At 48.1% G+C, this 26,464-nt stretch overlaps 1 protein-coding gene across 1 annotated transcript in view; it reads right to left on the bottom strand.

Moving 5' to 3' along the window:
* Positions 1-763: 763 nt before the first annotated feature.
* Positions 764-26,464, bottom strand: part of LOC142000225 (galactosylgalactosylxylosylprotein 3-beta-glucuronosyltransferase 1-like) — a 42,085-nt gene continuing 16,384 nt past the window's right edge. Inside the window, exons 2-9 of the mRNA XM_074974317.1 lie at positions 24,250-24,332; positions 23,567-23,697; positions 15,431-15,634; positions 13,623-13,771; positions 10,197-10,732; positions 7,822-8,118; positions 7,122-7,229; positions 764-2,889 (exon numbers count right to left, since the gene is read on the bottom strand). Of these exons, the coding sequence (XP_074830418.1) occupies positions 7,143-7,229; positions 7,822-8,118; positions 10,197-10,732; positions 13,623-13,734 (1,032 nt within the window). The 5' untranslated portion in view covers positions 13,735-13,771; positions 15,431-15,634; positions 23,567-23,697; positions 24,250-24,332 and the 3' untranslated portion in view covers positions 764-2,889; positions 7,122-7,142. The remainder of the gene's footprint in view (positions 2,890-7,121; positions 7,230-7,821; positions 8,119-10,196; positions 10,733-13,622; positions 13,772-15,430; positions 15,635-23,566; positions 23,698-24,249; positions 24,333-26,464) is intronic.

Raw genomic sequence — 26,464 nt, 5'->3', positions numbered from 1 at the left:
GAGGGCTATGTAAGAACCTCGATAGAAACATTCACTAGGTACTACGCTCAAAGCAACTCCATTGTTTTACTTAGGGCCCTAAGCAAGGCTTGAACCAGATTCTACAATTCTCCTTAGCTAATGGGTTTTACTGAACAATGTCTCTTCCTCTTGGCAATGACCCTGCCCTCCTAGCAGAGGGGCACCCTGGCTCCATGGGAAAACGAACGATCTTAAATCAGCCCCTTTATTTCCTTTCTCTTGCTCATTGATTTATACCAGAAACAAAGGAGGCAAAAAGTCACTTTCTCTTTTTAATGCTGGTGTCAGTCTAGTGCTGGTGAAAGGAGCTAGACTATGTGATGACTGGGATTGGTGGGTTGGGCCCACCAGAATGAAAGGCCCACCCACTCAGGTGAGGGAGGGACCGCAGAGCTCAGACAACGGATAACCCTAGATACTGATCACCTCTGAATCCAGGATAGGTGCAGCATAGGCAATGGCAGAGAGAGGCTTCCCTCATGACCCCCCTGCCAATGTGCCACACCCCTACCCCAGAAGGACTCTTTCTAGGAGCAAGTGGGGAGTTCAGTCTCCATGGCCTATTCACTTTTTCACCTTCAAACTGAGATGGCCAAAATGGTGGTCTGTTGATGATGTGGACACTGACCTGAGACCCTCCAAACTTAAATTGAGGTCTCTCTCTCTGTTTCTCTATTTGCCACCCATTGCATTATCTCTTGTGCCTTCTGTTCAGATATGTTTCATCTCTCTTCCGCTTTCCCTTTTACACTTTCTCCCATCAAAGTGAGCAGTGGGAGTTTTGCTACTGACTTCCATGAGAGTGGGACAAGGCCCATCTCTACTCCTCAGATATTTAGTGGTCCTTTTCTCAGGAGCTTCCCAGAATTCTATGGTGGGCATGTTCTGACTGGGGCAATCATTTGCACATGATCAGCCCAGGCTGCAACTGCTGGAAGAGTGGCATTAAGAGTGTGTCAAGTTTCCCCACTTAAAGCATCTTTCTTTTCCCTTATAATTTACTCCCCTCATTTACTGTGCTTCTGATTATTTTGCTGATTAAAGACCTCAGTTTTTAAACAAACAAACAAACAAACAAAAAAAAAAACAATCCAGGGAACAAGAACTATATGACACTTCAGCAATGAATGCAAGATCTGCCATTCCTCAGTGAGATCTAGAAGAGTGTGGGATAACAGGGGGGGAGGAAGGGGGGAACTCCTTCATAAACATGTCAGATGATCCAGGCTAAAAACCAGGAAATAGGCAGAAAAGGATGATCATTTAAATAGGCCAACAAATAGATAAATCTCCTGCCTGCCCAATTTTTTGGGGAGTGGCTCAGTTCCACATAACATATCCTACTCCAATTCCCCCAGCCATGAAAAGCTTCAATGCATTTTGAAAGCCCAGGGCTTTGTTTTTTTTATGGCGTGAGGGGAAAATTATTTTCCAGGTGTGATCAAAGGGTATTTTTAGGATTGTTCAAGAACTCTTCCTGTAGAAATCCGAGTAACCACCCCCCCCACACACACACACACTGTACAAACACTTGTGCTTTAAATCCTGTTCAGCCTCAGTTCCTATTGCCTCCTCTTTCTTTGAATTCTATCCAGGCTGCCTGTGTCCTGCCCCTCCAGGGGAATGAGGCTTGCTCCAGATTGGACACAGTCACTTCTCCGCTCACGCCACCAAACATTCTTCTTAAAGTTCAGTCCTCGTCACTTTCACTGCTGTTTAGTTGCCATTTACTGTCTTCCCACTTCCAGTTCCTCAAGGTTTGTTTCTTGATGGTGGTGCTCTCTGTCCCACTGACCTTCCTCCCAGAGGGTGATCAGAGACTTATGATTGCTCACTGTCCATTCCCCTCCACTCCTTAGAGATCTGGTTCTAGACTGGAGTCTAGAGAAGAATTCCATATATACGATCCAAGACTGTTTATCAACTCAAATGCTTCATGCTAGTGCAACAAGGATTCCAGTGCTGGGGACAGGGCTTTAAAGTCCATCCGGGCACTGTCCCCTGCTTTCTAGTGTCGGAGAGAACACATAGGCTGTCTTGCTATGAGGCACAGGAATTGTAAGGTCCTACCTCTCCCTGGTATGGGAGAAGGTGTTTATCCAAAGAACTCAGCACATGAAGATTTGACACTGTGGCCCCAGTTTCCAAACATGGAGCCCAGTTCTCTGTTGAGGTTCTCAAATCAGCACCCAGGCACCCAATTCCTTAGAGGAGTTATGTAAGTGCCTCCTTGAGCTCTGAAATGTAGAATTAAGTGCTCTCACTTACACACACTTGGGCAGGTGTCTAATGGACAAGAGTGTCTCAGACAGCCCGGCCAAGCATTGCATCTTCAGAGGGACACCCCCTCACGCTGGATTTGTTTTCACAGTTTTGAAAACAACTCTGTCTTATGCTGATGAATTTTTCCTTGTGCTTTTGCGAGATCTCCCTTCTCCATCACAGCCTTGCAGAAGCTCAAATTTCATGTCCTCGCTGGGAGACCCAGGATGCACACAGAGTGTTCTGTCCCCTGGACAGCCCGGATGCTGTTGCTTCAGCCAAGAGATGGCATAGTAGGGATTTTAGATTGTTTCTAATGAAGTCATCTTCCAACAAGTGGCTGAAAACACAGGATCCAGGAGAGCTCTCGCAGGGAGCCAGGGATTGGTGGCCAGTGCATAAAGTCAAAGGTGAAATTCTGTATGGTCATGGGGCACCACATGAGCTCTGACCCTGGTTTTTTTCTGACTTTGGGGCAGTGGGGGTGTTGGTAGACATGGCCACAACCTGGGCGCTCCTCCAAGGTTTCAACAAAGTGCTGAGTAGAGCTGGTGAGGTGGGAGGCTGCTGTTGACACATTTCAGGAGTAAACTCTCCCCTGTACCCCTGCAGAACCAAACAAAAAAATGGAGTAAGGTGTTGGATGCAGACCAAATGCCTCAAGATTGCATCTCTCACACTGTATCAGGAGACCCGGTTCTGAGTGGGATCTTCCCTCGGCTCAGTTCAACACTGTTCCATTTCTGAGGACAGTGGCTGTATTCTTTAAACATGCTATAGCCTGGGACAAGTCCAAGAGTTGGAGGGCATGGCTGAAGCACGGCTGGGTACCCTCTATGCTACAAAGTGCGATAGCTGGGTCAAGGGGCAATTTGACATCAAGCATAGATGGGCGTTAGCCAGGATTAAACCATAGTTCTCTAATGCAGCATAATCATTTTTTCTCTGTCCGTACAGGCAAGAAGCAGCTACTGTATAACAAGGATCCCATGTAACACTGTACTTAAGGATGGTTATTTTATATAGCATGTGAAGTCTTGACTCTAATCAAGACACAGGCCCAGAAGGGAGATGGATGATATCAAAATGTAACAGTAGATTAGACAGAACACCCAGGCAGTTCTCACACATGCCTGCTGCAAAGAAAAAATAAAAGGGGGGGGGGGGGGTTGTTCTTTTTGCTACTTAAGATGCAAGAAGGGGGCCAAAAGGGTATCGTAAAACAGAAGAATATTTTCCCCCTTCCCTTTTTTTTTTTTTTTTAAAAGAATAGAAGAAAGGTGTCCCTGTTTTTTTCTGGAGGACTTATGGGGTGGTCTCAGAAATGTGGCTTGTGAGCTTTCTTAAGCTCTTAATTCACAGGGCAGTGGGGAACTGCATGTTTAACAGCAAGTGCTTTTCTCTGAAGTGTCTTTGTAAATAGGTATTTAATAATAATCATATAATATACACCTCGCTCATATGCTGATTTTCATCACTAGATCTTAAAGCATTAACTAACACAATGTTTTTAAAAGCCTTTTTAAGGAGGCTGAATGATAACCACTTCTCCTCTCAACTAATTACAGAGGGTGAGATTCAGTGTTTTGCCTCTTAGGCTAGAAGGGCTGGATTGGACCTCTAAGAGAAGGAGGTGCCATGGTGGCATTAAGCCGTCTTTGTGTGTTCCTTATCAAGAACTGCTCTGGGGCCCCTAATTTAGATAACCCTAGGAATTGCCCCCATTTCTGACACACCCCTCCTACTCCCAACCCACCCCAGCATACCCTCTGTGCCAAGGTTTGTAGGTGGTCCTCAAAGAGCAGCCTTATAGCTGTCTTCTGCAGTGCCTGCACTGAGAGAATCCTTCACGGGCCAGATATGCGTTTTTTAAGGCCCCTTTTATATCATGCCTGCCTTTTTGCCTAGCATAAAGGGGTTGGAGTGGGGGCTCAGGACTTCATGTGTGGTCTTTAATCCTACCAGTTCTTCAATCCTCCATAGAGTACACAAGGGTGAACAAAATCAGAATTTCTAGTGCAGAAACTAGAAGAAACTTTTTAAACTTCCAGGCCTTTCCTTATCCTTCATAAATAAGGAAGACAAAGACATGGGGATAATTGTTTTGCCCTTTTTATGTCCCTTTTAGCATGGATAATACGGTGTTCCTTCACAGATTCACACCACACTGCACTCATTTGGTGAGACACCATCAATGGTATGGGGGCATGTGATAAGGAGGAAGTAGATGGTATTCATGGCTGTACCTGCTGGAGGGAGGTCTACATGACTCGTATGTCACTTTGCACCATGCCTGTGGTATCCAAGAGAAGTGCACCCCTACTGCAGCCTGTGCTAGGAAGCCTTGCAAGTAGTCTGCCTGGGTCCTTCTTCCCAAGATCTAAGCTATCACAGTGAAGGGGAGGGAGACTTCAGAGAGACACTGGACTCTGCTGGACAGATCTAACGCATACCAGTGACAAATTCCCAGGCGAGAGACACCACATGTTTAATAAGAGACAGAAATATGCCTAGTACTATAGCTACAGAAGCCTGAATCAAATCAGGGGGAAATATTTTACCTTTGTCTTCACACCAGACTCTACAAACTTGAGTCTAGGTACGCTCTGAAACACAACAGGTCTGATATCAGGGACAGTGGCAAAGAACGCAGATGGGGGATCTCAGATGTTCAGCACAGTCACCACTGGTGGTGCTGGGTTAAAATTTTAAGTGGGGGCACTGCAACGTGGCCTGGCTCCCGATGCACTCCCCAATACAGTCTCCCTTGCCTGAGGCTGATAGGCTTTACAGTGAAGTGTCTTCACACCAAATATCTGCTGCTTGGAGATCCCTACTGGAATAGATGGTACGTACAGCCTGGAATATTGAAGTAGTTGCCCTTGAATGGACCATGAAGATGTTGAGTCAATTTCACTGCTGGTGCAAGTGGGCACTGAAGTCAAAAGAACTGCCCCCGTTGGCACCAGCTGAGAATCTGGCCTACACGAGCTAGATAGGACAGTCACAGAAAGGGACAAAACTCTTTCCAGTAGTGAAGCCACTGGCGGTGCATGAATATCTCAACCCTGTCTGGGTGGCAGATTGTTTCTTAATGATCTGCAGGAAACCATCCCTTAGATAGTATGTGGCACGGGCCTGGCATTTGTTACAGAGGATGACTCAGTGCCTGGACAGGGGAAAAATGAGAGAGGGAGAGAGCAGCATACAGAAGAGAAAGTGTGTCCCTTTTGGTGCACAGTAGTGGGGAAAGGTATAACCAACACGACCTCCATCCATAATGGAGTATGCTGCACAACAGAACATGTAGCCAGAACAGTACCTATCAGCCTGTTTATGTAGGGGGGAGGGGGTTATGTGGCTGCCCATGACCATGAGATCTGAGTGTCTTCCATGACAAGTAAGTGACAAGCACCATCTCAGCTGATACACCAGGGACTGAACTAAGGATCCCCACAACTAAACACAACAGTCTCGACAGCTTGAGCTAGAGCCAGGCTGAAGCAGCCCCAGTCCTCTGTGTCTTGGGCCCAGAGAGGGACGTGTAACACACTGACTACCGATGGGTTACAGAAGCACAGCCCTGGTGTACGCTGTTGCTGTGCGCAGAAGCTGAGTTTTTACTCTACATTTCCCACCAGTTCAGCAATGATGGGAGTGATGGTGTGGACAGGGTTTGAGGCAGCACTGGCATTATCAGCACCGGTTTAAAGCAGGTCTAGATGACACAGTGATTAAGACACTGGCAGCTACCACCTTCTTGCCTATGCTAGAGCTTCCATTATGGTTACCACTAATAGAGCTGAACTGGGGGCGGGGAATTTTTGACAAAGCAGCCCAGTGTAGTCAAAAACTAGGGGACAAAGCTGCTGACACAGGGAGCTCATGCACAGGGTCTCAAGTCACTCAGCATACTGCTCCTTGCAACAGGTGTGTGCCATGGCAGAAAGTGCTGTGTCAAATAAAGCAGCTTGACAGAGGGGGCTCTGCAGTGACTGGGGGGAGAAAATCCTCTCCTGTAGGCTGCAGTGAGGTTTTGTACCCCTCCTGTGACTGCTACTGTCATCCCTGGTTTCTAGCAACCCCGTACAGTTGCTGCGTCACTCCCTGCATTGGCAGGACATTGGCCACTGGACCCTGCAATTGATGAAAATCTCACAGGATCAGCTGGATTTGAAGGTTTTTTTCTGCTGTAACGGTGGAAATCTTGCCGGATGAGTCCTGTCATAAGATTTAGGTCACATCAGAATCAGAACCAGAAAAACCCTTTTGGCTTTGGTTTTGACATGGAATCAAAACCTCAGGGACAGATATCGATCCATGAATTCACACCCCAGGTCACCTGAAATCCAAAGTGTGTTGGGAAATTTGGTGTTTGTCACACTAGTCCCTTCCAATAACCACCAGCAGGCACTGGAACTATGTTCAGCAGCCAGAGCAAGCCACTGAGGTCATTCAGTCACTGTCGACAGAACCATTCTCAACAGATCTAATAAGACAGGGGTTGTCAAACTGGGGGTTGGGACCCCTCAGGGGGTCACGAGTTTCTTACATGGGGGGTTGTGAGCTGTCAGCCTCCACCCCGAGCCCTGCTTCGCCTCCAGCATTCATAATGGTGTTAAATTAAAAACACTTTTAAATATATTTATAAGGGGGGGGGCGGGCGCCGCACTCAGAGGCTTGCTGTGTGAAAGGGGTCACCAGTACAAAACTTTGAGAACCACTGTTATAAGAGAACAGTCTGGGGCAGGTGTGTTTGTGGACTAGGCTGAACGTAGATGTTTTCAGAGAGATATTAACAAAAACAGTACAAAGGTCAAAGGCACAGGGATACTCACAGCCTGGGGCTGTCTCTCCATTTACACCTCCATTCTTAGGTCTGAAAATCCCTGTTTGCCTTCATTACCTAGCAGCGGCCTCTCGGTCCTGGTATGCCAGACCAAAACCTACAAGGAAAAACACAGCGAGTTCACAGGTGTTTTGGATTCCATGGACAAATCAAAACCAGAAATCCCAGTGTGTTAGTTCCTGAACAGTTAGGGCTCTGAAATGTGTTAGGTGTCTGGGTGAAAGCGACATGAATCAGAGCTGGAGTCAGAGTCAAAGTTTATTAGAGCTCTTATGCCCAACAAATTAATATGCACATAAATGAAACAAACAACAACAACGAAGAGAGCTCTGACACCAGATCAACCTTCCCCCCACAAGCCCTGGAATTGGGGAGGGAATCGGGATCTGAATTCTGCAGCTGGGACCCACCTCTAATATGATAATTATAATGCATAATAACCATAATGCCTCTTTGGACTCATACGGCTTTTCATCTGCAAAGCACTTCACAGATATTAACTGATTTGCCTAACTATTGTTTGGTGCTGATGTGCTTTGGTGCAAGGTCAGGTGCAATGGATGATGGAAAGAACCGTGACAGGGGGAGCAGGGGGCTGAAATGCTGGGGTGGAGGGAGGGAGTATATAGGAGGTTTCACGTAGACCCCAGAAGGGAGAGCTGTGCTTTGAAATCCCTTGTCATGCTGACCTTTGTGCAGTTGGCTGCTTTGGGCTCCAGTCCATCCATAGTCACCAAATCCTTCAGCAAGCTGCTTTCTTGGTAGCCTCCTTTAACTCCCTCCAGCTTGAAAGTGGCTTGAGGCCTCTCCAAGATCAGTCTGATGCTGACTGCAAATCCAGCCATGTCAATAGCAAAGGGCCGGTTAGGGTCAAAAACCACCTTCCAGCCCACCACTTTCCCCGCTGGGCTCACTATGGGAGACTCGTACCTCAGACCCCCAGCGAAGGCCACTGGCCATACGGATACCCTCCTTGTATAGCGCATCTGTGTGCCAGAGAGAAGCAGTGCAGTGAAAGGTTCAATGCTGTCATTTCACCCCCACCTCCCTATGTGTACCACGCCCCTACTGCTCTATCCCGCTTTGACGCCTTTCCCCCAGCATCACCTGCACAAACCACCCTGCTTTTAACTCCTTGCATCCTTCTCCTTTTCATTCTTTGCCTTCTTTCTTCTCACTTCCACCCTCCAGACTGCCCTAGGCTTTCCCTCATCCTTTCCTCTCCACCTCACCCTTATGATCACCCTAACTCCTTCTGCCCACCAAAGTGCTTTGTTTACTTTGTACTTGTACCTTCTCCACACCCTACTCTGATGCTCACATGCCCACCTTCCCATCCCCCAGCTCTTTCTTCACAACGCTGAAATCAAAGCAACCCTGTTCTCATCACCCCACCTTCCCATCGCCCCCACTCTGCCACTCACCCTCACTCCCATTCATCCCCTTCATCACCCCATTGCTAAGAGGTAAATCTCTCCTTATTCATGACCACAGCAGCAATCTCACCTTCCTCCGTTTTATGGACACTGGGTGCCTACCACCTGTGCCTTCCTATGCAACCAAATGGCTCTTGGCAGGATACTCTGACCACCAATACTATGGGCCAGGGAGATGACATTGCAATGACCTGGAGGTCTGAGGTCAGTTTTACCTCCCTCTCCTCCTCTTTTTTCCAATCATTCTCCTCCGCTCAACACCTGACTGTTCCACCGCCCTTTAACCTCCAATCATCTGCCATCTACTGTGCCCCAGAGAAAGAGGGGAAAAGACTGAGTCCTACTCTCCTCCCAGAATGTTCAGATTCTATCTAACCTCTTATTGGCCTTGTGTTGATTGTTCCATAGGAACATGAACAAAATCCCACTGCTGTTAAACCAGCTAACCCTGACCAGGCCTTCAGGTTCCTACTAATCACACCAACTGACTCCACCCTACGACTGATTCAAGCAGTCTCCACAGCCAGCCACCCTCTTCTGACACTCCCTTGTCCTCATCCCCAGCAACCTGCTCTGTGCTCTCACCCATGCCATCCATGGCCACCTCCTAGAAGTGTGTGGGGCTCCTAAGAGTGCCCACAGGGGATGCAGGAAAGGATGAACTAATGAAGGATGATGAGGCTTCTTGCCCTACTCAAGGGGACCAAAATAACTTCTGAGGATTGGAAATGGAGTCTATAGGATAACTTGGGCACTTGCGTTTCAGGTGGTGCCCTACGCTTTGGTGAACCTTACTGGATGATCATCCCCTTGAGTTTGCAATAGACTGGAAAATTCAGAGCAATTGGCTTTCCCTTGAAATTTCTGATTTGGCTTCTTGGTTCTAGCTGGGCTGGAAATACCATGAGGATAGCCCTTTCTCATTGCATACTTGCTCTTCTTCTCCTAGCTGGGACCAAGAGTACAGCAGAATGAGGAAAGGGAAACAATGGTGGATTGGAAAGTTGACCAAACTTTTTCCAACCTCCATAAAGTGCTCAAGGGAAGGTTTGAGTTTTGAGTAAAGTTTTTGTTTGGGGCTTGTTTAAACCAAATCAGTTCACCCTGATGCTCCACTGGTCTACAGCATTCACTCTACAACCCCTCCCAGAACAGACTTTGTAAGAGGAGCCTTTCACCATGGGCACAAAGGCTTAGCACCATATCCTAGCACCAGCATGGTCATGTGACTTAGCAGGGGCTAAAGAGGCATGGAATTGTCCATGCAGATCACAGAGCAGCTGTGGAGTTGCCCTACATCTGCATCCCGTGGCTGGAGCACTCCTTCCTCACTGGGAAAAAATGGCTGGTACATTTGCCTATCAGCTCTCTGGTCTCACTTGCCCTGCACCCAACCACCTTGCATGTGAAAGCAGAGGGAACCCCTGTGGAGTAGAGCTCCATGGCACACACTGATGTGGAGCCCTTGAGTGGGGCTACCAAATCCTCCTCCCCCTTGGTGCAGGAGAACCATGCTAGTACCACTGGGTCAGGGTCCTTTGTAACTGCAGAACACAGGGCAGGTTCTGGTCTTTATGGGCGAAAGCTACATTTTGTTCTTCTCTTTCATGAAGTGCAATGGCTCCTACCTCCTCAAAGATCTCCAGGCTGTAGGTGTTATCATCATCAGCAAAGTACACCACCCCTTCTGGTGGCTGCGTGTTGTTGAAGCTGTCTCTTAGCCAGTGCAGCCCCAGGTTCCTCTGCAGTGTCCCTCTTGGCTTGTGGGGTGGGATCCGGGATCCGCCCATCTTCAGACTCTGTGGGCTCTCCACATTCAGGTGGGTGAAGTTGAGCCCCGCCTTCTCCAGCAGGTTGGACACCAGGTTGGTCCTCCGGGGTGAGTCCTCCACCACCACCCAGTGCAGGTTCTGCACATGTAGGAAGGTGTTGGCTAGCCGGGTCAGCTCAGCCTTCTGCACTGGCCGGGTGTAGGTGGGCGTGATTACAAAGATGGTCGGGAGAGTGTCCGACCAGGGGGGAGGCCGGGAATACACATAGTTCTGGATGACTTTTTGAGCCACCCCCGAGGCTTGTTGCCAGCTACATGATGGGAGCCCTTCTTCCCTCAATGGGGATGTGCCGTTGAAGTGAGCTTTAGCTGTTGCATTTTCATCTGTCTCTTCTGAGGCAAAAAGAAGAAGATGGAAGTTAGAGACTAAAGCACCGCCTGATCACTGCTCCATTAGGTGACATTTGATAACTACCTATGATCTGTCTGGGGCAAGGGCCCTGGCTCTACAACATTTTCATTCTGCAAACCACTTCATAAGAGAACGATCCTTTCGTAGGCCCATTTCTCCCCTCCCCCTACTGCTTGGTTCTCAAGAGGTTTCACCCTGCAGATTACTTGTGGTCCATGGAGAACAGACTGAGAACCACACAGGTGGGACCTTTTTGAATGTGTGAATGGTAGGACCTGCGCTCCTCCTGACCCAGCCTGTTCAGAGCTGGAAGATGTGCCAAATGTCAGCGGAAAGGAAATTTTGCCTAGACTTTACTGGTGGCGCTGTCGGTACAAGGTAAGAGTAATCTCTTTACATGCAATCGACAGCCAACAAACATGAAGCCTGTTAGATATGCCAGAACTGTGCTAAACTTACATTCCTAAAGCTGAGATAATTTGTATAGGGGATGGGTCGTGAACCAAACTCTTGGGTCTGAACATCCCTGACATTCAGGGAAATGTGCTAGAAAGCAGAGTTTCTGCAAATTTATCATATTGTGCATCACTTCTTCAGATGGAGAGATTCCCAGCCATGCCTCCCCTCCCAACCTTTGAAACTACAGTAACTATATTGCTTGGTTACTTGAAAACCCTGCATCAGCTCTAGTGAAGAGACTACATGGAAATAAACAGCTTTAATGTGTTGAATGTGTCACCCTGTTTTGTAATTGTGCTCTTTGTTTCCCCACCCTTATTTAAAATTAATTAGGTCTTGGAAAGTGGAAACTCTACATGAGTCTTAGGCAGGGTATATATATACATAAAAGGCCCTGGAAACATCTCCATTTTGCCTCTTTCCTGCTCAGACCTCTGGACTATGATGAACTTGTACTAATGAGAGCATTCTAACCAAGGGACTGAGGACCTTCCAATGATTTGGAAGCAACCAGAGACTTAACAAGCCAGCAATTTATTCCGTCACTGCTACAAGCCTGATCCAGGGTACACCAGTGGAGGAGGTCACTGCAGCAGATTGAAAAATGGAAAATCATTTTTGTGAACAATTAAAAAAATTCCGAAGTCATTTCCTTCTGCAGTTTTCAAAAGGGAAAGATGATAAATGTTTGTGCCAGACCCTTGGGGGACAATCTGGAATTGTGGTGGTATTTTGAGGTACAGAGGGTCACAATTTTTATTGGAAATTTTTCATTAAAATGCATTTTTTTGTTTTTCATTTTTCTCCCTTTCTCCCCTCCCCACCCCCAACATTTTACCTCTGCAAAAAGAGAGGGGGAAAGGACAAAAGGGGGAGAGGGGAAAAAAAACCATTAAACAAAAAAACAACCAAAAAGTTCATTTTCCAAAAAATGTATTCAAATTTCCAAATTTAGAAAAAAAGCCATTTTTTGTTAAAAAAATGTGGTGGTTGAAAAATTTGGATCGGATCTACAAGTCACTATAATCTACGCCCTCTCAGCGTGGTGCTCTGTCCCCCTCTAGTGACGGCTAGCTATTAATGAGTCTGCCAGAGCACTGACTAACAGAGCAGGCTCTCTTCGCTGAAGCAGTAGAGGTTCATGCAGTAAGATCCAGAGGTCCCAAATTCAATCCCTGCTGCCGATGACCCGCCCAGGGATGCTGACGTTACAAGTCGGGGTTACATAATGGTATTGGTTGATGGCTGACCCGTCACTGCTGTGACGGAATCAGCCCTGTGGCCTAGATGGAAAAGCTCTGTGGCCCACCCACACATTGCAGAGGGGTGTGAGAACTGGAGCTCCACTGTTGTTGTTACCTCTTTGCTGAGTGGTAGCACACTTTGGAGCTTTGCAGTGGGCCATCTTTTGGTTGGAAGAGGAAATTGGGGACACAGGCTCCAGGTATTCCCTGTTAGTCTATTTTTATTCACAAAATGGACCTCAGTCCTGTTTACTTTGAACAGAGAAGGCAAAGAACAACAGCAAGCTGCACACAAGCAACTCCATTCGCAGAAACCAGCCAAGGCAACACTATGTCCCATTCCGTAACCAGAAAGCAGCTCTCTCTCTTACCCATAGCCCCTTGCCCATAGCCCTACCCTCAGCCTGCGGGCTGATCCTGAGTCCTGCCTGTTCCCTGTATTTTACCTGGCATGCCCTTTAGCCTAAAGTTACATGGCAAGACTGTATGAAGTCCATTATTCTCAATACTAAGCATGGGCTAGCTCAGGTGGGCCTGGGTGTTAACTCTCACAGATTTGTTTCCTAAATTATTCCGCCAGTTCAACACCATTGTGCTAGCAAAAAAGGGGATTAATGGCACAGTCAGGACTCCAGGTGCGTGTTTAAAGCCCCATGCCATCTAACTCAGCTCAGAGTAGGGCTACAGGATAAAATGACAAAACATCAGCAGCTTCTGTACACAAGAGCTGCACCGCGGCAATGCCACGGTGGGAGGGTTTACGGAAAAATCGCACTGTAGACTAGTTGCTCTGCTGCACAAAAGAATTCCTCAAGCAGACTGGCCCAGATCCTCAAAGGTATTTAGGAACCTAGAGCCTGATATCAATGGGACTTATGTGCCTAAAAACCTTTGAGGATCTGGGCCATTCAGCCATAGTGTCTAGAGTGGGCTTCTCTCTGAGGCTTCCTCCAAACAACGGAGAGTGTTCTTAAGGACTGCCTGGCTGATTGCAGAAGCCAAGCCCTGAGGGGTCCTTTGGGAAAGTTTCTCTTTGTTTCACCCTTTCAGTGAAGTGTTTCCCATCAAGTGCTCACATCAATAATTCCTTGCATGCATTTCAGGAACACCCTGGCCGTGACACTGTTATGATCAAACTGTAACCGTGTGAAGAGTCGCTTGCACTTACTTCTCAGCAGGATGAGGTAGCGGGTGGCTGGGTACTGATGCCACAAGGTTAGAAGAAGAGCCCATGGCAAGATGATCAGGAGTGTGGTCAGAAGGTTACGTCTCCTTAGCATGCTGCAAAGAGCTTCCAGTGCCCAGGCATCTCCCTACCTTTCAGAACAGAGTATGGAGTAAGCCACCTGGTGCTTGAACAGAGAGTGACAAACGCCAGCAAAGGCTAGCTCAGTGCTATCAGATACACAGCTAACAGACTGGGTCCAGCTCACCTAGGGCTGGATCCTGAACGGTGCTGAGCACTCTGGCCTCGATCCAGCAAAGCATTTAAGCCCCTGTTTAAATGTAAGCACATGACTAGTCCCATCACTCTCCAGAACTGAGCCATTAAGGTATTTATCTGCCTGCCACAACTGGTTCAGATATTACAGAGTGCAAGCTTCCATGTAATTTTTTTTAAAGAACAGGTTTCTATCCTTGATGGTTGTGAAGAATACCTCCCAAATGTGAATTTAGGGTACCCAGTTCACAGTTGTTTGCCTTCCTGAATCTGCAGGCAATCTGAAACAACAGCCAAAGGAGAGCTGTTTGTGAACCCATTCAACCCCAGGGGGTAACTTCTAAGCCCTGTAGTGACACTTCAGCTAGTTGAAAATTTGACTCTTGAGGTACCAAATTTGTAGTATTCCTGCAGTTGTATGCAAGACCTGAATAACTGCAGAGCAAATGAACAATGGATGGATGCAGCAATGGGCTGAAAGATGCCTCCTATTCTTTATTCTAATTTAATTTTAATTCAACTCCCTTATACGTATTAATTCTGATACAGTCTTTACTGTCACATCCTGTTTTTTGCACAGGTCCCCTGCCTCATTCAACGCACAGCAAAGATGGTGTTCACCGCTTGGGTAGTTAATCAATGTTTCTTTTTATCCCCCTCAATCACTGTCTGCCCCCTGCATTATATATGACACATCATCCAAACCATGCACTACATATGGAATTATTAATCTCATCATGGGCTTTTCTATGGCTCTCATCACCATAGAATCTGAGTGCTTCATAGGTATTACTGAATTTACCTTTAAAATATCCCTGTGAAAGGAAGAGAACTGAGGCACAGAGTCATTAAAGCCCACATTTTCAGGAGAGGCCACTAATTTGGGGTGCTTCATTCGTTGGGTGTCCAACTTGAGACATCTTGGGCCTGAATTTTCACAGTTGCTGAGCACCTACCAAAGGTGCTGGAACTAGGGGTGTGGGGGATGCTGCTGCACCCCCTGACTGGAAGTGGTTTCCATTATATACAGGGTTTATAGTTTGGTTCGATGGCTCTCAGCACCCCCACTGTACAAATTGTTCCAGCATCCCTGGCAGCTACAGCTCCCGTTGACTTCAATATGGGTTGCGAGTGATCCACACTTCTGAAAATCAGGTCCTAGGGTTCTCAGGTTGGGCAGCCACTCAACAAAGTATCCAAAATTAGTGGCCACTTCTGAAAACATTGATGGAAGTGACTTGCTCGCCATCACACAGAAAGTCCACGGCAGAAACAAGGACACAATTCAGATGCCAGTTTTGGGTCATAACCAAAGACCATCCTTTTTCTTCCAGAAGTCCCCTGCCTCATTCATCATGCAACTTCCAGCATCTCCTTTCAGCTCAATGGATGCAGAAGCTCCCAGTCCCATTATTAAATGAGCTGCCTGTGCCATGCTCTGGCAGCAAAAGCCAAGCATAGTAATGGAGATTTAATCCTTCTGCAGCACAGCAATCCATGCACACACACTGAGTTGTTGTCAGCTGAGGACTCACCACTGTCGCTGTCAGCAGAGTGCCTCAGTGTTGACCGGTTTTGAGACCAGTGTGTGCCAGCCTTTGTTCCCTTTGCCTTCCTGGGGCTGGGTCCTCGGGGATTCTTCTTGGGTGCTGAGTGCATGTAGTGAGCCCTTCCCAGTGGACCTCTTCCCTCATGCCTATCTACCAGACAGTGGCTGCACAAGTGCTCCCCCTGGAGGCCTAAGGGAATAAAATTTTCATTAGCCACAAAGACTGAGGTTTCCCCTGTGCAATAAAAGCAGCGACTGTGACCATGCTTCCTGAGAACCGTAGAGCTACTGCTACCAGCGTGGCCCCTGAACTCCCAATGCTCCTAGCGCCGCTTTCTGCTCTTCCAGGTAAAGAGCCTGTGGAGGGGCAGTGCCCTGATACCAGTATGGTGGAAGAGAGCGAGCTTAGCACATTAGCTGAGTGACCCGAGTGCGAGTCCCTTCTCCACCACAGATTTCTTGTGTGACCCTGGGCAAGTCACTCAGTCTCGCTGTGCCTTAGTTCCCCATGTCTGAAATGAGGGTAATGGCTCTGCCCTAGCTTACATGGGTGGTGTGAGGATAAACATATTACAGCTGCGAGGCACTGTGATACTACAGTAATGGGGTCCATGTAAGCACCAGAGACAGCTAGCTAGGGGCATGACAGTAAGTGTTGTAGGTTTGAGTCCTCCTGGGACCAAGTCTTTAACCTTTTCATTACTTTTAAATGATTGTTGTTGTTGTTATTATTATTCGCAAAAAGAAAAGGATGCATCCGATGAAGTGAGCTGTAGCTCACGAAAGCTTATGCTCAAATAAATTGGTCAGTCTCTAAGGTGCCACTAGTACTCCTTTTCTTTTTGCGAATATAGACTACCACGGCTGCTAGTCTGAAACCTGTTATTATTATTATTATTAATAAATAATAACAATAAATAACTCCCACACAGAGGTGAGATGGGAGTTGTTTCCCTTCCTCATGTAAGCAGAGTCAGAATAATCTCTACCCTGACATCTGATGGTGAGCTGTGGAAAAGGACCTCAGGGGCTGATCTCGTTTGCATGGGCACACCCACCATACCCAACATGATGGACTGCCTGCCCAAATGGTCACTTTGGCTGCTGTGGGATCCCCAGTCTCTTTGTTATTGGGGCAGGAGTAATAAAAGGTAGTTATCTTGGTTATGTGAATCAAGGACAGTAGAACTGTACTTGGCATTTTATAATGGAGGGCCTCACCCTCAACTAAGCAACACTCGCTAGGCAAGGGACATGGGTTCCAAAACCCAGTGAATTAAGAGACTGGGGACAGGTATGTGTATCTGATAGTGTAGGTGCTGCCCCCCTCTCCGAGGGCCTGAAATGCTACTTTAACCCCTCCTCTCTCCCCTGTGTAATAAGAGCTAATTTTGACTCTATTAGGAGTCTATTAGCCTGGGTGGAAGTGGAGGGTGAGCTGCTGAGCTGCAATCACTGATACCTAGGTCTAAGCATTGGCCCTACTTTGGGCTAGTGGTGCATTGGCGCTGAGGCTCCCCTACTACCAGCCAAACTCACTGAGAGCTGAAGTCACTAAAGAGCTAAAGTTACTAAGAGCTGGGATCACTGAGAGCTGTGTTAAGGGGGTGGGGCCTGAAGACAAGTTGGTGAGTGGCTAGCAGGATGGCTAGCGGAGAGGTGTGGTGCGGATAGCAGGATGGCTGGCAGAGAGGAATGGACAGCAGGACAACTAGTGGAGAGGTGCGGAGAGTGGAGCTGAGCAGAGTGGATAGCACGGTGGTTGATGGAGAGGAGTGGACAGTGGGACGGCTGGCGGAGAGGCACAGCTGGTGGTGAAGACTGCAGCAGAACCCCATGGAGAGGCGTGGCACTCGGCCATCGACCCGAGCTGCAGAGCATGTAAGATGCCCCCCAAACCTCCCTCCACTTCCACCCAGGCTGGGAGGTAAACTTTGCAGATGAACTTCTGAACTCTGGGGGCTGTACTGACCAAGGACAGAAACTGTGGGTGGGGTAACTGTTAGGTTGCTGGACTTAAGACCCTGAGGGGAAAAGAACACTGCCAAACTTCCTTGGGGGTGGGTCATTTGCTCATGGTTTGTGTTACGAATCCTGTTTGTGGTGTTTCCCCAACATAATGCCGCATTGTTTCCCTCCTTTATTAAAAGGCTTTTGCTACACTCAGACTCTGTGCTTGCGAGAGGGGAAATATTGGCTCTTAGAGGCGCCCGGGGGGGTGGTATGTAATTGTCCCAGGTCACTGGGTTGGGGCTCGAGCCGGTTTTGCATTGTGTTATTGAAACGGAACCCCTAGATACTGAACCCGGCCCTTGTTGCTGCCAACTCTGACGGGCAGAAGGGTTACACTCACATTATGAAGGCTGATAAGCAGGTGGTCTCAGATGGGTGGGGCAGGAGCTCAGGGGCCAACCTAACAGGGACACCACTACATCCACGGCTGGCCCCTTTGTGTTTTGTGGAGCTCTGATAGTAAGTGCAGCATTGTGTGGCTATAAAGGAAGACAGTGTAACTTACTGGCTCAGTATATGTGACAAGGCTGCCTTCTAATGGCTGGGTCCTAAGCAAGGATAAAGGACCTAACAGAAGGGCCAGCCAAGAGACCTCTCTCTTCACTCAAATGGCAGAGTCCTATGTGTCTGGGGAGGAAGATCAAGCTTGGACACAGCCTGGGGTCAGTCTGGCTGATGTTCAACGTACTGTATATATGTAGTTTTCTCACAATGATCCCTGCCCCTAGGTTCTTGGAATCTGTCACAGGCTTATCACATTAGCAGCATGGAGCAGCTTCCCTGACACTAGGAACCATGAAAATAGAGGCAGTCACAAAATAAATTCAAGCCCTAAAATGGAACAAGGGCTCTGAGTTCTCGTTAGACCTGTAGGCATCTAGCTCTCTGTTGGCCTGTTCTCGGGCGGTCATATCTTATCTCCCTGCTTGAGCTACCTGTCATTACAAGGGTCTCTGTACTGAGGTCTTCTCAGGCAGTCTGTGTTTTCCCCTTACATAAAAGAAAGACCTGGCCTTTATTATACAGGAACTGTTTCCACAAGGCTGCCCCATGACTGCCACAAACTCAGACTGATTCTGGAGTGAAGGAGAAGACAGGAGGAGGATGCAGCTTTGTTACCAAGAACAAAGAGGGGAGCGGATCAAAGTTAGGAGAGCACACAAATTCTGCTTCTAATTCCACATCCTCACAGCCTGCTCCCCAAACCCTGCAAACATACTGAGCCAGGGTCTCCAGGTGTTCTTTGTTCTTTTACTTCTACATGCTCATTCTCTCTTTATCGGTTTTCTCAAGTGCCCAGTTAAGCAGAACCTAAGCACTGCATGAGACCAGCACAGTCAGGTCCCTAGTGAGCTTCACAGAGGATTCTATTCTTCACCCTTGTTGGGTTCTAACAAGCCCGGCTTCCATTACACGTCATTTCCTCTCTCACAGCTTTCCCTCTCCTTCATTTTTCTCCATCTCTCTCTGTTTCATTGACTCCCTGTGGTGGGGCGGCTGCCCCACACAGGCAGGAGAAGGGTTAAGGCAGCCTTGGAGAGGCTGCGCAGAACCCAGCCTATCGGAAAGGGCTCACTGGGAGAGCCAATCAAGAGAAGGCTTGCTGGAGCAGCCCATATATAAAGGGCTGCTCAGCAGAGCAAGGGCAATCTCTTCCTGGAGGGCAAAGGGGAAGGAGTGCTGGAGATACTGCAGTGCTGGGTAGCAGAGCAATAGGGGAACTCTTATCTGACCATGGCCAGACTGAGGCCCTGAATCAAGGACAGGGAAGGTGCTAGAGCTATGGGGGAAGTGGCCTATGGAAAGTAGACAGTGGGATTAGGAGGAGGGGCAATAAGTGGCTGCCAGTTATAGGGTCACTAGGCAGGGACCCACAGTAGCCGGTGGGCCTGGGTCCCTCCCTCCCCCTTTATCTCTACTTGCCAATGAGGAGAGTGGCCTAAATCCAGACTGCAGTTTGTCCCTGAAGCCAGGGGCTAGACTAGAGACTGAAGTTGGCCGCTGAGGCAAGTGGAAGGACCTAGGACTGCTGTCCCCCGAAAGGGGGGAGACAGTGGGTTGGGGCACAGCCCAGAGGGTTGTGTCCTGAAGAGGACACTGTGGTCCGGGAGCGATGCAGGTCCAGCTGATGGAGACAGTGGAGGAAGTGGAAGTAACGGCGAGTGAGACACCGCTAGTAAAAGGCGCCCTGGTGGTCCAAGAGAGCTATTTCCTAGCACGACCAGCAGAAGGTGCCACAGCAGTGAATTGGCACCATTACACTCCCCTTTCTCTAGTCTACATGGTTCTCAGGACTAGAGTTGTCCTTTCCCAGCTCCACACTGCCAATCATTGCAGCTTGATCACCTGATTGTCCACTTCTCCCACAAGTGCTCATGCAGTTTCTTCTGCACTGCCCCTCCCCAAGCTAGTCAACGAACCCAGCACCCTGTCCTCCTCCAGATACCTCATTGTGACCCACTTATACCATGTTACCTATGGGAGATTGCTAATGGACAAACCGAGGGCCAGTGGGACCTACTGAGATCTATTTGATATATTTATTTACATCTTTAATTAAAAACAATCTCTAATTGGCTTGGAGTCATCAGTCTGTGCACACAGCTAGCCTGTGTAACTGTGTGTTCCCAGCATTGTTACCTTCCTCCTCCCGTCTCCATTCCCTCCTTTTTCATTGCTACACCTATTTGTAGTGATTTTCTTAAATGAAATACATAGATCACAAGGCCAGATGGGATCATTATGATCATCTAGTCTGATCTTCTGCATAACACACTTCACCCAGCAGTTCCTGGCTGTAAGCTCTATGGGGAGAGGACTACCTTCAGTTATGTGTTTGCACAGCTCTTCTCGTGATGCAGAGAGGGACCTATGGATACTGCTGTAATACAGATTGTATTATCATTAATGTTCTCTCTAAGTTTCTCTCTTCCTTATTCTTTTCCTTTCTGACTATCCCTCTCTCCCCCTCTTCTTCTAGTGCCTGCTGCAGTCCCTGTTTGTATTATGCACCCCTAACAACATTAGCTAGATGGCTGATGGATGCTTTCAATATGCTGCTTGTAACCTTCTTGAGCTGTTTTCCAATTACACATCTCTCTGCTTAATTTCATCCATCAATCTTCTGTTTTATGTGCATGTGCAAACCCCCCACCCCGGAGCTAGGTTTGACTGTTTCTTGCATTGTGTGACTGGAGCAGTAAGAAGCATCTGGCTGTAGCTCAGAGCATCTGATGTGATCGGCTCCCCTACTGTTGACCATCACCAGCCTGTTTAACTCCCAGAAAACTTTTTGCTACTGAAGTGCAATATTAACAGTGGGCAACTCGGATTTTGGGAGCAGCCTAAGGCGGCCCAGGCTGGACAGTAACCTCGGTTACATCTACACCGCACACCACTTGCAGCAGGGCGTACAGTATGCATAGCTACATGCGGCAGTGAAAAGCTACACCATGTGTAGCTACCCATGTTCATGAACGGCTCTGGTACGGGGGAGGCAGCAGAAAAGGCTCCAGCAGCGGGAAGCTGTTGGGACATTTCCCAGCTGCCTCCTTACTGCCAGAGTCTCCCCACTACTGAACCCTTTCCCTGAGGCGGGGAAAGACTCCAGCAGCGGGGAAGGCAGCTGTGGGACACTACGCCGCTAAAAATAGCCGTGTAGATGGGAGAGGCACTGCGTGGGCGAATAGAGAGCCTGCAGCATACATGGCCAGGTCCATACCCACAGGCATGTCTTAACGCTACTTGCCTGAGTTGGGCCTCGCCGTCTACGTTGCTGTTTATACCTGTGCTGGGGGGCTTGCAGCATCTGTACTCTCCATGCTGCCAAAACGAGCGTGCAGCCTAGATAGCCTCATTGCTTCCTGAGATGACATACAATGGTAGGCATCTCAGCGGAGGTTGGGATAGTCCTCAGGAGAACTGGATTAGGTGGAAGCCCTGGGGGACCCCAGTGAAGGGCTGGCCATAGAGATGGCTTGAAAGCAGACTCAGATGGCTAAGGCCTGGGAGAGCCAGGCTGGGGCGTGAGATGTGGAAGGGCTGTGTTAGGGAGAGGCCTCAGCGGCCTGGGGTTTGTGAGGCAGCTGCCTATGTTCAGGAGCCGTGTTAGGAGACCCAGGCCTGGGAGAGCCTTGTTGTTAATCTTCCTAATCCTCCTCCTTTCTAACGACTCTGAACTCACAATAATCAGTGCAGGGCAGAGGCTGGGTCAGCAGGCAAGGTCGCAGGCTGGAAAAAGAGACTGCGGAGGCAGCACAACCAAGGAAAAGTGGGATCATACTAATGAATAAAAATACAGAGCCCAGTCCTAGCACTTCAGCTCTACAGCCCTTTCCTGGCATTAATTAACCCTCCAACTCCCAGGAGTTCCATTCCCTCCATTCGACAGAGCGGGGCTGCAGTGCAGCGTTCACCAGTAGTTGGAGGGTGACACTCTCCAGTTCACGCGGATCACCTGCTCCGTCTGTGAAACACTCTTATCACTGGTGTTGGAGCAGGATCCATTCTCCGGCCCTCTCCCAGGAGGAGCAAGGGGCTGGGGAAGACATGAAGAGAGAAGTCCATGGGGAATAAGAATGAAGGGAAAACAGATAATAGTGGAGACAAACTGGGACAGAGAAGGGACTGGCGCAAAGGAGAGAACCACATCAGAAAGGAAATAGTGACTTGAAAAGAGCCTGAGCAAATACATGGGCTTTGCAGTCTGCCCTGGAGATCAGTAAATTTAGGCCTGGGTGCTCAGCCCCCTCCACACTGGCCCACTTAAGTCAGTGGAAACGTTTTTGGGGAGGACACGTCCCACTGGCAGAAGGAGGGTAGTGTGGACATGAAAAACCGCAGCAATTAATGGGGTGGCTGTTCTTGACCTAACATAGGTTGATTTAATTGGGTCACGTAGACAAGGGCATAGACCATCACCCTGAAAGGGGAGTGGGTTTCAGGGACAATGGCCATTTACCAGTAATATCCAGCCACCTGATGTATAAATCTAGGGTCTGTTAATGCAAGTGCCCCCAATCAATCGCAGCTGATCAAGCCAAAATTTTCAAAAATTCCCAGTAATTTTGGGTGCCTTTGTTTTTTGGCTGCATGTTTGTATGATGCGTGTGTCTGCGTGTGAGTACTTGAGCAGAGCTGGTGGCAGGGCAGCACGGGCACTGGGCAGGTTCACGTTCTGCGTGCACAGGAACTTTCTGCAGTACTGTGTGTTAGCCTGCCTTCCGCAGCCTGTCTCTCTCCACTGACCCTGGAGCGCCTTGAGGGCATCCATGCAGATTTCAGGAATTCCGCAGCTGCCAGTGTTGGGGATGCAATGCTGAAGGCAGAGCAGTGAGCCTTCATTATTGATGAGGCCAACCTCCCTTCAAGGGATGCATAATTCATGGCAACTCTTGTATTTGTGGTGCTCAGCAATAGCTCTGTCTCAGCTTCCTGAAATCGACAGGCAGTTTGTCCCCTCTAACCCATTATTTTGCATCTCATCCCCCAGAGTCAGCAGCCGAAGTGTCAACGTGTGCTGTTTAATACTGGTTACGGCTGAGGCGCTGCGGTATCTCCCTTGACTAGACCATCTCCTGCCTGTTTCAGATGCACAAGTAAAACAGGAATGGGGAAGCATGTCAGTGGATGACACAGGCTTGCTGTGCAAGAAAGGTGCAGATCAGTGTATATGACCATGGTAATGGTCCCCACTTATACAGGCCTCCTTCTCCCCCGTGGGACAATCCTCTCCCTGAGGCAGTGCCGAATGAATGAGGACCATTGTAGGACTGACATGTTGGCTTAGCGCTAAAGCAAGCACTAAGGGTTCATTTCCAGGATGGGATGCCACAGCCTGTGGTGGGATGGGAAATGTGAGGCGAGATTGGGCTCTTTGGCTGAGCGGCAGCATTTTCTTCCCTGCACTCTGCTTGATCTGGCTGAGAAGCCAACGGGAGGGACGGATGCTGCATGCCAGGAGATAGGGTTTAATGAGAAAAATGGGGCAGGGACTGAGTGTACCCTAACCCTTCCCAGGACGGGCAGTTTTCCTCTAGTGTACCGCACCCCTAAGGAAAAGGGATGCTCTTGTGATGAAGAGACAGGTCCTTTGGGTTTTAGTCCTTACCCTGCCATTGATTTTCTTTGGGCAAGTCACTCCTCTTGTCTGTAGGAGGGGATAAATGATCTTGACCCAAGGGAAAGAGATATGAGGCTGACTTCACTGAAGAGCTTGGAGATCCTTGGATGGATGCAGTGCTAGAAAATGACAAAGCAGTAAATAATATGGAGGAGGAGACAATGGTGGCTGGATCTAGAGCTAACACTTATGGGGACTGGATGCTCGCATACATCTAAGCTGCAGCTTTCAGTGTGTGCGCCCTTGAGGTGGGAGTGGGAGGAAACCTCTCCCTGGGAGGGAAACCCTACACCTTCTGCTTCCCCCCCCCCCCCCCGCAAGGCTTCATGGAAAGCACCGTCCTTTCCCTGCCTGCTTGGTTAATCTCTCTTTAACCCTATGGCTCTGCGGTGTCAGCCCAGAAAACTAGCTTTTCTTTTGGGAACTCAGTGTCATGACCCTCATCCACCGCTGGCCACCAGACCCTGCCCACCAGATTTGTAAACAGCTCTGCATGGCTCCTTTCCTGAGAGAGATGTGTCCCACACGTGCTGATCATCTCTAAGCACTGGCTTCACAAGAAAAAATTTGGAGGCAGTGCTAATGAAATCTGCAGGCTAGTTCCTGTGGGGTCCAATGCTTTTGTGCTAACACCTGCCATCTTAGGTAGAAAGGGAACAGGCAGGGCTTACCTTGGCTATGAGCAGGGATGAACAGCAACTGGTTCAGGTAAGTGCTGAACCGAACTTGTGTCCCAGACTCACGCAGAACCTTCCTGGGGGATAGAAAGTTCTGTTAAGTTTCATTTTTAAAGACAGGCTCAATCCAAAAACCTGATCTGAAATTAGTCAGACCCAAATCTCCCTAAATCCAAACCGCACAACTGGCCCTGTCTCTGCAACCGGCCTAATCAGTACCCCTGAAACTTTGGGAACATTTGGGTCTGGTTCAGAACATTGCAGCTTTGGACTCAGTTTTAATTTTTATGCTTAATCATAAACAGAACTGGAATGAGAAGTGCCAAGATACACTGAGCAAAAGTGACAGTTCAAAACCAAACAGACGCAGGAGGGACTAGATGGCCCATGAGAGAGCCAGGTCTCCTGAGAGCCTAACTCAATGCTGCAAACTGTTTGGAACTGTCTCACCTCAGAGGACATGCATTTTGGGGTGCTTCTCTAAAGCAAGATTTGCCCCTTCTGCTGCCAAGACTTTCAGAGTGGAGATCCTTTTTAGGCAACGGTGGCTATTATGGAGTATTCATTCTGGAAGTGTCGGCATTAAGCAGCCCCAGTAGATGCATTATTAAAAGATAGGAAATGGGTTTTGTTTGAGAGACAGAATAAGTCTTTTAAGGAAGCAAAAAGCAAAACTGAATAGTTCCAGTGTACTGGTGCATTTCACCCAGAGCTTTCCCTACTGTGTTGGCACATGATGTCTGTTCAGCGGGAGTGGTAGCTGTCATTGCACATATGGGTTGTAAAGAGGGAAAGGCAAACCCCATGACATTTGTTTCCAGAACATTATCAAAGGCTGAGAGGAATTACTCTCAGAGAAAGACATTAGGCATTATTTGGGAGATAATTAAATAGCACGAGTGCCCTTGATCACAAGCTCCTTGTTGAGATACAGGGTCCAGAGGCTGACATTGCACCTCTAGCAACAACCAGGATGCAGAGATGGGCTTTGATCTTAGCTGCATCAAATGCAAGCCTCCAGAGGACACTGATTTATTCTGCTCATTTCCCCCTACTTTCAGAGGCAGTGTGCAAACTCTCTTACCTAGTGAGCCTTCCCATCACCCCCAGCAAGTGCCAAGGAAATGGAGAGAGAAACCCTGTTTTGGTTAAAATAATGCAATACACTCCTTCTGGATGGCAAAATCATACAGCAAACAAGAGCCATTGGTGCTGGTTCAGCAAGAACCTGCATACCTTTAACATGTCAGCCACCTACTGAAGTCAATAGGGGTGCTCACATGCCCACAGATATGCAAATGTTTTAGAAACCTGCTGAATCAGGGTCTGAGTCCACTAGAAAAAACTGAATTGTCCAAAGAAAATGATTGTTTGCCATGTGGCATGGGGTAGTAATACCCTGCTGCTTTCACTGGAGAATGATGGTTGAATTGTATGATCAATAAAGCATAATGAAAATGAAAAGTTTGGCTTGAAGTTTTTTTGTGGCCAGACCTGGAATATGACATAGAGAAGGGAAACTAGCTAATGATAATTGTGTAGTAGCCAGCAAAACATGTCAGAAATGGTCTCTGTTAGCTATAGGAGTGACCACTAGGCCTTGGCAAAGGCTACACATTTATTCCAGAAGGCAAGGAATAATATACCAAGGAACATTTCTGCTGTGGAGAATACTGAGGCCTTGTGAAGTAGACTTGTGGCATACAGGTTACCCAAAGAGCTGGTTTTCAAATCTTCCTTGGGAAGAATTCGTTAAAGCACATTAGATCTGCTGCTTATTGTCTAGCATCAACATATTATGCTGACACCTAAAAATGTATCTGGCCAAAAAATGTGGTATAGGGCAAATTTTCTGTTACAGCTACATGCCAGTCCACTACTCAGAAAACTCCAGCAGAATTAAATCTTTAACGTCAGTTATAGAGTTGATCTACTTAGATTGGGTATAACCAAGAGACTGGGATGAAAAACAGCATAAACAATGTACAGTATTTGCCCCTGAGGATGTGAAATTAAAGGGGAAGGAGGAAGTAGGGGAAAGGAATTGTCAGGGATGTAGTGGAGCCAGTGGTATACCCAGCAGAGGTAAAAAGAAAGGGACCCTGAAAAGGAAACTGCTGACCATGTCATTTTCAGGAAGGAAAAAAATACTACTTCTACAAAGCAGAACCAAACAAAAACATTACTACAGGGGTTAAATCTGTGCCTG

Source organism: Natator depressus, chromosome 1 (assembly GCF_965152275.1).
Source record: "Natator depressus isolate rNatDep1 chromosome 1, rNatDep2.hap1, whole genome shotgun sequence".
NCBI lineage: Eukaryota > Metazoa > Chordata > Testudines > Cheloniidae > Natator > Natator depressus.
This window is presented reverse-complemented; position numbering and strand designations above follow the sequence as displayed.